This window comes from Phoenix dactylifera, unplaced genomic scaffold, assembly GCF_009389715.1.
Source record: "Phoenix dactylifera cultivar Barhee BC4 unplaced genomic scaffold, palm_55x_up_171113_PBpolish2nd_filt_p 000667F, whole genome shotgun sequence".
Lineage (NCBI taxonomy): Eukaryota > Viridiplantae > Streptophyta > Magnoliopsida > Arecales > Arecaceae > Phoenix > Phoenix dactylifera.
Window position 1 is genome coordinate 122,198 of NW_024068054.1, and position 10,372 is coordinate 132,569.

Consider the following 10,372-nt stretch of genomic DNA (forward strand, 5'->3'; position numbering starts at 1 on the left):
CTCGCAAGTACGCCAAGGCTGAGGAAGCCATGGCCTCTCGGCGGAGGCAACCGAACGACCTGCCAAGATGTAGAAGAAGCGTCAGGAGGAGCACTTCCAACCAAGCAGCATATTCCCCTGGCATGAGAAAGAGCCTCCTTGGCCCAAGAGCCTAGCTCGCCCGAAGTCTCCCCTCCAAAAGTTTCAGACATACACTCCCCTCACATCCACCCAAGCAGAGATCCAAATGGAGATTGAAGGTCAGGGCTACGTCCGACCTTCATTGAGGATGCGACCGACAAAGTCGCGGAAGTACTCGAAAAAGTACTGCCACTTCCACCGAGATCGCGGCCATGATACGGAGGATTGCTATGAGCTTCATGATGAGATCGAGGCACTTGTCCGCCGAGGTCGGTTGAGTTGTTTTGTCCGTGATCAGGCCTATAAGAGAGAGCCCAAGGAACAAAACCCAGTGCCACATGAGGAGCGGAACGACAACTGACCTCTCGCGGACATCATCAATACCATCAAAGGGCGGGCGAGTAGAGGCACCTGAAGCATCAAGCTCAAAAGAAGGAGCTTCCTCAAAGCATCCGTGCACTGCGAAAGTCATCTCCTTTTCCAATGAAGACCAAAAGGGTGTTGAGCCCTCTTTATGACGACGTTGTAGCTATTTCCTTCATCATTGCAAGGCTTTAAAAAGGATTTTAGTATATAATGAAAGCTCGGCTGACGCCTTATTTTGTAATGCCTTCCAAAAGATGAGCACTCCTCTGGCCAGATTCACAGGAGATTCCATTTCAGAAAAGTACTATAAAGTTAAACCTTCTCATGGCCCAGGTCAGCTCGGCCTATAATGCAACTCTTGGCCAACCAAGACAACAACGAGATCGAGTCCAGCCTGGCAAAAGAAAATACTCTTGGGTAGCCATGGATCCTGCATGATCATGGCTCCTCGACCTCGAGGAGCAGCGGCGCGGCCCAGAGCTCAACGCGTGCCACCTAACGGCCTCCAACGACTCCCAGCCGGTGCTGAGCCAAGTCCTGGGGGACCTCGAAGCTCGGGAGCTGTCAATATATCTCCAAAAGGTACCTTCATCTCCAACATCGCCCCTTCTCGTCTATGTTCTCGGGCTGATGCTTACCTCCGAGCTGGATTCTTCTGTTCTCGAGTTCATCTAAGTGATCGAGCTCTTTCGTTCTCGAGCTCATCCAAGTGCTCTAGCTCTTCCGTTCTCGAGCTCATCCAAATGATCGAGCACTTCTGTACTCGAGCTCATCCAAGTGCTCGAGCTCTTCCGTTCTCGAGCTCATCCAAGTGCTCGAGCTCTTCCGTATTCAAGCTCATCTAAGTTCTCGACACCAATTCGACGCCATTTCAACGACATTTCGACGCCACTTCGACGACATTCGACGCCACTTCGACGACATTTCGATAACATATTTTGACGACATTCGACGCCACTTCGACGATATTTCGACGCCACTTCGACGTCTTCTACGACGACACGCCCCGATCTGAGTGGAGGCACCCTATTGAGTCGACCACAAGCTAAAGAAGGCTGCTGAAGGTGACCTCAGAGCAAAGTCGCTTAGCTCGGCTTGGACAGCTCGGCTTAAGGCCGTTAGCTCCGACTGCATGAGATGTACACCTTACTTGGCACGTACATCTCCATAGATATTTGGCTATATTACAGGACGATCGATGATTGGACTACTTCCTTCGCCCGAGCCAAAAAACAGCTCGAACTCGGAAGTTGGGGGAAAAAATGGACCACCTCATAAATACAATTAAAGCACCCGAATCCAACAGCAAGCTTGACCTCAGAAGACATGTCAGAATGCTGACCTCAGAAGACCGAGCTCAGAAGGCTGACCTCAGAAAGCTGAGCTCAAAAGTCCAAGCTCAGAAGGCCGAGTTTAGAAGACCGAGCTCAGTAGACCGAGACCAGGAGGCCGAGCTCAGAAGGCATGAGCTCAGAAGGCCGAGCTCAGTAGGCCGAGATCCGAAGGCCAAGACCACGAGGCCGAGCTCAGAAGGCCGAGTTCAGAAGACCGAGCTCAATAGGCCGAAACCAAGAGGCCGAGCTCAGAAGACCGAGCTCAGAAGGCCAAGACCAGGAGGCCAACCTCAAAAAACCGAGCCGACCTCAAAAGGCCGACCTCGTTGTCCACATGCTGCGGCCATGCCCTGCAGCAGCCTCACCGCACCAGGCTTTGCTTGCTGGTCACGCCACGATATATCAACCAGAGACCATATCCTGCTACAACTGTCAACACCTCACCGTTTCCAAGAATGGACTGCACTGCGCGCCACAAGCAAGCTCTGACTGCGCGCCATCTCCTTCCATGATGGGAACGGGCCATATCTCCTCCACTTGGACACCTTTATAGGAACTATAAATAGCCCATCAGGTAACGCCTAAAGGAGACTATTGGCTGGGCCTACTAAACCCCACTTTAACTTGAGCGTCGGAAGGCCCTCACCGAAACCCCACCGATGAGGCTTTGTGCAGGTTCGCCGCCGCACAGAAGGTGGCGGTCGTCCTCTTCTTCCACTCATCGGCAGCTCCCTCGACTCCTTCAGCGTGGTCATCCTCGGGCCAGATTTGAACTACAACACTAGCCAGTAGCTTGTAGATTTTTTTTTTCCAAAATTGGATATTTAGATGGGAGGATAGAATGTAATACCCTCTGATTGGACCACTAGAGGTCCCTAAGCATCATTCCTACCCTAGATCAAGCATCAAAGAGCTTGGTTCGTGGCTAGAAACCTTAATCTCTAGATCTCAGTTACCATGTGTCTATTCGATAGGCACATGGTTCATGAGTTATGTGCCAGCCATTTGAATAAAAATAGGCCTAAGCCCTTGTATCCAAGGCTTGGGGAGTTTCATTGAGCCTTCCCCAGTAATACCTTCAAACCTTAACCAAGTCTTGGGTTCGGTTAGATCTATCATATCCACCTCTTTATCTTTCGATTTTCTTTTGTTTCTTTTTTTAAAAAAAGAAGCAATCGCAACCCTAAACTCGGACATGCCGAGGCCCTCCCTAGGGTATCCATACCTTGTATATGTATCTATATGTTATGTCACAAGTAAAAAACTTTTGCCGCTTGATTAATATTGTTCTTTTATTTCTATATTTTAGTGCACGTCTATTAAATCAATGTATATGATTGCCTGTTCAAAGCCCATGCAGAGAGAGCGGCTATAATTCAGACAATTCGACAGTGATGGATATTTTATTTTATTTATTTTTTCTAAATTTAATTACATTCGAAATTTGTTAACATTAAATATTTCAATATGTGCAATATATATGCCTCATGACACCAGCACAAGAAAATATCGGTCCCACCCACATCTAAATGCTCATTTTAAAAGACTGCAAAACCAAATGTTAAGGGCCCAATTGGTAACTTTTATTTCTTGTTCTTTGTTTTCAAAAATTAAAGAAGAAAAATTAGTAAGGCTCCAAGATATATTCGGCAACACCATTTTAATTTTTTACTACCATTACTAATATTTAAAAATTGTTAGCATTAAAAAAACTTTTTACTTTTTTTTTTAAAAAAAAGAACAAAAATAAAGAGTAGTAACGGTTATATGCTTCTCCTCTTTTATCTACTACCATGAAATGAGAAAGAGATCCTCATCCATGTAAAATCAAGATCAGAACATTACTAAGCATGTTCCATCATTTTCTACTGAGTCTTAACACAACAAAACAACCAAAACATTTGCTTTAGAAAATTCTTAGGGCAAGACATCGGCTTTGGAAAACTCTTACAGCATGGGGATGGCTAAATGTTTGATTAACACTCTTTCAATCAGACATATTTCTGTGAAAAGTTTTCAGTCAGACTTTGGAGTTCTACATCCACCATTAAGGAGAAGGAATATGCACACTGGAGCGCCTGTTGAGTACAGAACATTATAAATATCCATAAACCAACATCTTGTTGGTTTTTTTTTTTTTTTTTTTTTGCTAAACCAAAAGGAGGTAGGGGGGGAGGGGACAAGCCCACCCCGCGTAGCAACCCCAACCGGGCCCCGCCCCCGCCAGAACTATGTTCGATTCGGGCAGAATAGCCGTTTGGTATAGGCCCAGCTCACCAGACCCCAGCCATATATTACTCATACCCTCCCCACCCGTGACCCCGGCTCGGTTACCCCTCTGGGCTCCGGCTCGAGAACCACGTGTGAGTACGTCACACCTGGCACCACCAAGGCTACCAGCCGACCAGTAGCACTTCTAGACCCCGTGTCCAGGCTAGTCCCCACATTTAATCGACGCCCGCGTTTCGAACCTGGAACCACTTGGTTAGAAGCCGAGCTCCGTTCCAACTGAGCTACCGCCTTGGCGGCAACATCTTGTTGGTTTGGCAACTCAGAACTCCACATGCATCAGAGAAAGAAAATACAGTGTAACAGGCAACTCAAGCATTCAAGCATTCTCATGAACCAATCTCATGCATCATGGAAGAATAATATACGCACCTATCGATGCCTATGGAAAGTTCCATCTGTCCCCATATAAGATGACTTGGCAACTCATTCGCTCAACCACCCCATGCATCACACTCATTCCTGCGAGGTACATGAGGTGGGGGTGAAGGATTGACCTTCCTTCATGCCAATCCACCGCCGAATCACAAAATGGTTGCTTCGAGAGCTCTGCAGGCGACGGTCTATCTGGTGCAAAGAAGATTAGGAGATCATGGTTTGAGTGAATTGCTCCAGAGAAAAATCGTCCAGAACCACCGCTATTACTGATACTCGCAAGAACAAGAGAATAGAAGGCACCCGAGCATTTATTCAGTCATTTGAAACTCCCATCACACCCAAGCTCTTCTCCCTCTCTCTCGTCCAAACATAGATAAAACATGCACTAGCACACTTAAGAGTTTCACGATGACGTTAGTTTATACAGGACCCTAGGCTACCGAAACACTGCAAAAAAAGATAATCTTGCTTTCAGGGAGCGGCCACATTTTCCTTCGCAAGAGGAGCAATTTCCTCTCCATCAATTCCAGGTTCACTGCCAGCAACCTCTAAGCTCAGAAGCAACTGCTCCCACTTCTTTGCAGGTCCCTGGGATACAGCAAAAGCAAAAAGCAAGAGAGTGTTCAGCAACTGAGATGAAAGATGTATTCATGATGTCAAACAATCTTCTTGTTCAGGGGCTTATGCTGAAACTTGTAATCATACTGCAGAAACAACAGCAGGTGGGCACGTGTGCACGCATGTGCATGCGTGTTTGTGTATGTGCATGTGTGTGTGTGTATATGTGTGTGTGTGTGTGTGGGTGTGTGTGTGTGTGTGAGAGAGAGAGAGAGAGACTACTGGTGTATTGCTTACGTTCCAGGAGAAGTCTTGGGCCATGCAGTTCTGAATCATCTCAGCGAAAGCAGGTGTTCCATACATTGCAAGAGCCCTCTTCACAGTCGTCACAACTTTTTTCACATCAGCAGGATCAACAACATCGCACTGAAAGAAGAAGATAGGAGTTTTATACTCATGAATAGGAGCACCACATAACTAGGTATTTACCTGAAAGGAGCAGATCCTTACCTCAACACTGAAGTCACCCATATGAAATCCAGTGAAGCCTTCTTTCACTGTGTCAGCAAGTCCACCAGTGGTGGCACATGCTGGTGTCTGCAGCACATTCCACAAAATTATCATCAGCATTTTTGTCATACATCACCAGTACCTACTTTCTCATATTAGTAAAACGATATTTGGATGCTCGGTATGTTTTAGTTTTATCAAGAGCAAACAAAAGAATCTAATATCCAATTAAAATTGCTGAAAACAGATGTGCCAATTATAGAGTTTGAAAATGCAAAAACTACCCATTTTCATGATATTAAGGGAACAAAAATTAGTCTGGTTGGTTAAATTCCACACTATGATAAGCCAGGATCACTCCTTAACAATTTTCCTCCTGTCTTCCCTTTGTCAACTCCATGTAGTGTGTTTCCACCACAGCTAGCAATTTTCCAATTGTTACCCATTTTTGTCCAGCCAACCTCAAAAAAGAAAGATTGCCTGTTCTAAACTCAAAAAACTATTATGGAAAAAAGAAAAGGTAAGATTGCAATAATGTCATTTTTTTACTTTCACTCTTACATGGGTTAAGTTTAAAGTTAACTTAGAAAAAAGCAACCAAACATTTCCAAGCCTAGAAATTGTTGAATTTCTCTCAAGATATAAGAAATCTGCCAAATTATGTTACTCTTCCATTAGCACCTAGGATGGTGGCTACTCAAATTGGTTCTAGCAATGTGACGCAAAAGAAAAATTAGGGAACATACCAATCCATATCGCATGCCTTGTAACTGAATAAGACCACATGGTTCGAATCTACTCGGAAGTACTAGAATATCAGCTCCTGCCATTATCTCATGAGCCAAGGCAACATTGAATTTTATAATTGCTCTGAACTTGTCTGGAAACATATCTTCTAAATCCACAAGCTGACGCTCCAGATTCTTCTTGCCAGTTCCCTGTAGACAAACCAAAAGTGGGTCATTAACCCAATTTATTCAATTCATTTATACCAAGGAATGCCTATAACCAACTCAAAAGAAGTTCGAATACTCACTAGTACAATTACTTGAACATTTTCATTAATGAATTCTGGGATGGCTGCTGCTAGAATATCTGAGCCTTTCTGCTCTTCTAGTCTTCCAATGAAAGCTATGACAGGGATGTTTCGATCTACAGGCAACCCAACCTCAGCTTGTAGAGCTTCCTTATTTAAAGGCTTTGCATCCATTACCTGAAAAGTGTCCATCTATCAGTATTAATTTCCTCAGAAATTAATGCAAAAGAAAATCTTGGGAAGCTCTCACAGTTGTTGCATCATAGTTGACAAAGATATATTTGTCGGTCATTGGATTCCACTCCAGAACATCCATTCCATTTACTATTCCAGTGATGCCGGTCATGCGTATAATGTTATCCAACTCAACACCCTTTTCTACCCCCGAAACAAGCTCTTGGGCATAATATGGGCTCACAGTTACAACCCTGTCTGATTCTAGTATTCCAGCTTTCATCCAGTTTATTTTCCATCCTTTCACAGGTTTGTCATACCTGCAAAATCAAAGAGTAGAGCATATAGAATATGCTCATAAAAAATAAATGCCCCATGCAAACAATGAAGATTAGCTTCTTTCTTGTAAAATAAGTTGAAATTCATAGTCGCGTACCCATCAATAAATTCAAATGAAGATTTAAATTTATCTGGGAGGTTGAGAACTGCAAAATCCGATAAGCCGAAGCGCCCCTGGTAGGCAATATTGTGAATGCAGAAAGCAACCTAACAACCATGTCGAACCGAGTCAGCCATGACTGCTCCACATCAGTAACAGTTCTTAAAAATATGATCAGAATCACACCACAATGAAGGATTACCTTGGCACTCTTGTAAATACCATGCGATTTGTACATGCTCTTTAAGTAGCATGGAAGAGGACCAGTGTGCCAATCATTAGCAATAAAGACAACATCTTCCCCTGCATCAAGAAATCACAGGTGATGCAAAAAAAGTCGTGACCAGAAGTGATTCAGTAGCATCCCAAAGTAACAAACATGATTCATACCATATGGTCCCGAGTAATATTCGCTGTTGTTGAGATTCAGTACTCTTGGAGCTTCCAAAGCTGCCTGTAATGTTATGACTTATGAGCATATTAGAAATTTCAAAATTCATCATTAATTAGTTGAAATTTTAGTTATTTTGCCAATGGAAACAAAAAGTTAAAGGTATTTTTTGCAGAATTAGGATCAAATTGAACAAAAGATGATTGTCCTATAGAAATCAACACGGACTAAAGAAACTATTGCGAAGGACAGATGAAACAACTCAGTAGTACATAATTAAATATGACATTAGTAAATCCAGAAGATAAGATGATAGCATGCAAAACCAATGGAAAAATACTGTATTATCATTCAAAAATCATTACATCCAATGTGCAGGTTAAGGATAGCTATGAGCACTCAGCACAGGTTCTAGCCAGATGGTGGAAAATAACAACCTAGTAGAGACATCAGTCATATGAACATTAAATTTCAGTGAGTGAAAACAATGTCCTGCAAAATTCTTACAGCAGCACTACAGAGCAAATATTCCTTTTTAATCTAATACACATAAAGTTTTCACAGGAAGCCTGCCATCCAAGCAGACATGCACCAGAGCAAGCTTCTGACCTTCTTTCCCACGAATTAATTGAAGAACTGTTGAGTTTAACTTTAAAGAGCAGTAGTTTGAAAAACAATAGCACGAGCATTTATGCAATATAAATATTACAGACCTGGTGCAAAAATTAACAGTTAGGTTACATTTTTTGACTTATCTTCTCCTTTATCGAGACCAATATCATTGACGATTTGTCAGAAGAATCCAAATAAAGGATGAAAAAAAGGTTCTTTGTCATTTAGATGGAGATCACTAACCAGGCACAAGAGGCTGAACCGTAGCTGGTTGTCCTGATAATCTGTTCCAGTGACGGGGCCATATATTTTTCCGCCAGTTTTTCCCCAAACCTTAAATTTTCAGATTAAGAGCAAGTGATATGTCACATGAAGTGCCACACTTTCTGATGCTTTAACTCTATGTACGAAGGAAAAGGAGCTTAAGGGTAGAGATGAAGAAAAAACCTTCTCAAGAAATGCAGGATGATCAACAAAAACCCGATCAACTCCTCTTTTATAAGAGTGGAAGAAGCGAACAATTTCAGTTCGATCCCTAACTTTTAGCTGTACAGAGCATCAAAAGTCAAGCAGAATCATATAGAGACGATCATGGCTAATCAAAACAGTGAAGATACTTCACATGATAACCTTTCCATCCTCAAAACAGACATACCTCAACCAAAACATTGGCATCCCATCCATCCTTGTATTGATCATAACGTGGTGAAACAGTCATGACTCGGTGTCCATTTGCCTACAGAAGGACCAGCACCATAAATACCTATAAGTACTCATCAACAAAGCCGTTCCCTGACTAACAAACAGATGAATCCTAAAGCACAACCTAGCGGCGAACAACAGTTAGCCGATAATTACCGCCATTGCCGGGGGAAGTCCTCCAAGAACATCACCAAGCCCCCCAGTCTTGCTCCATGGAGCCACCTCAGCTCCCACAAAGATTATACTCATCCCACTTCCACATACGACGACAGCCCGGGGCCTACAGTTAGCATGACCCTTAGCTTGCCTCGATGTTGCTCTTGCGCTGCTCTTCATCTGAAGCAAATCCACCATATTTTGAGATCTCAGCCCATGGTAAGCGGTGGACTCATTCCTCAAGTATGGAATCCTTCTGTTCTGGAACATTTTCGGCTCCGATTCGAGTACTCCCCCATTCTTGCCATAAGAGCTCTTTAAGACGAGGTGCGATGCCGTCACAGCAGCCATTGGCAGATGCTCACTAAATAAACACCAACAGCATCAAAACACTGCTTCAGATGATGACATCAGAATAAAAAGTTCTCGAAAACCAGTAGAAACCATATCAGCATGCTTTGAGCGAACATCCATTGTTCTTTTACTAGTCTTAAATGACATCTAAAACTATATCATCCAAGCCTTTTTCTCCAAAAAAAAAATTATGAAAAAGCAGGAAGTAACCACCTATAATGAATTTTCCTTTATTTTTTGAAAAAAAGAGAGAAAGAGACCAGTGAAATCAAGCTAAAGAACACATTACTCAAGTTCTAAAGAGATCAAAAACCGCGTAAACCCAAATAACGAAGAATTAATTAAATTTAAAAAAAAACTTCGTAGAAGAATGGGTAGAGATTTTTCAGAGATCACCTTTTTCTCCTCAATGGAAGGGCTAAAGCTAGGTTTCAAGGACCACGAAGACAAGTAGAGATGGGGAGAACAGGCGCTCAGCTCTCTTCCTCTCGCAGTGGACACTGGCGCTTGCTGCGAGCCAGCTGACGCCTGGGTATTTGTACAGGAGACAATGAGAAGACGCCCAATAACGACACGTGGCTCCATACTAGCGGTCCTCTCACTGACGCTTCACGGTCGTGCCGTTGGGGTCACGGGGACGGGGGCGTGGGGCCCATAGGGGGGGAGCGGACGGTGGCAAATGGAGCGCGGGGCACCACTGAGGTGGTAGTCCAGTAAAAGCGCGGTCTTACTTGGTTTCGAGTTTGAAACATATGAGATGGGCACTGGGCCGGGTCACGGCACGGCACGAAGCAGGCCGTGCTAGCTTCGTGCCGTGCCGTGACCCGGCCCCTTTGATAGGGCCGTGCTGGGCTAGAGGGTCCTGGCCAGCGGGCCGTGCCAGGCACGGCCCGCTTCGGGCCTGGGCCGGCACGACCCGGTCTAGGCCCGCGGGCCAGCACGGCACGGCCCAT

The 10,372-nt window shown here is 44.2% G+C and overlaps 1 protein-coding gene across 1 annotated transcript; it reads right to left on the bottom strand.

Annotated features, from left to right (window-relative positions):
* Positions 1-4,734: 4,734 nt before the first annotated feature.
* LOC103695691 (granule-bound starch synthase 1, chloroplastic/amyloplastic) lies at positions 4,735-9,934 on the bottom strand. The gene is made up of 14 exons (XM_008777080.3): positions 9,816-9,934; positions 9,066-9,429; positions 8,863-8,943; positions 8,655-8,753; positions 8,451-8,540; positions 7,595-7,658; positions 7,407-7,507; positions 7,202-7,311; positions 6,842-7,085; positions 6,592-6,768; positions 6,302-6,493; positions 5,556-5,642; positions 5,343-5,471; positions 4,735-5,075 (listed from the first exon to the last, which is right to left on the bottom strand). Exons 2-14 carry the CDS (start codon positions 9,414-9,416, stop codon positions 4,959-4,961), a joined length of 1,842 nt encoding a protein of 613 aa, XP_008775302.2. The 5' UTR covers positions 9,417-9,429; positions 9,816-9,934; the 3' UTR covers positions 4,735-4,958.
* Positions 9,935-10,372: the final 438 nt, after the last annotated feature.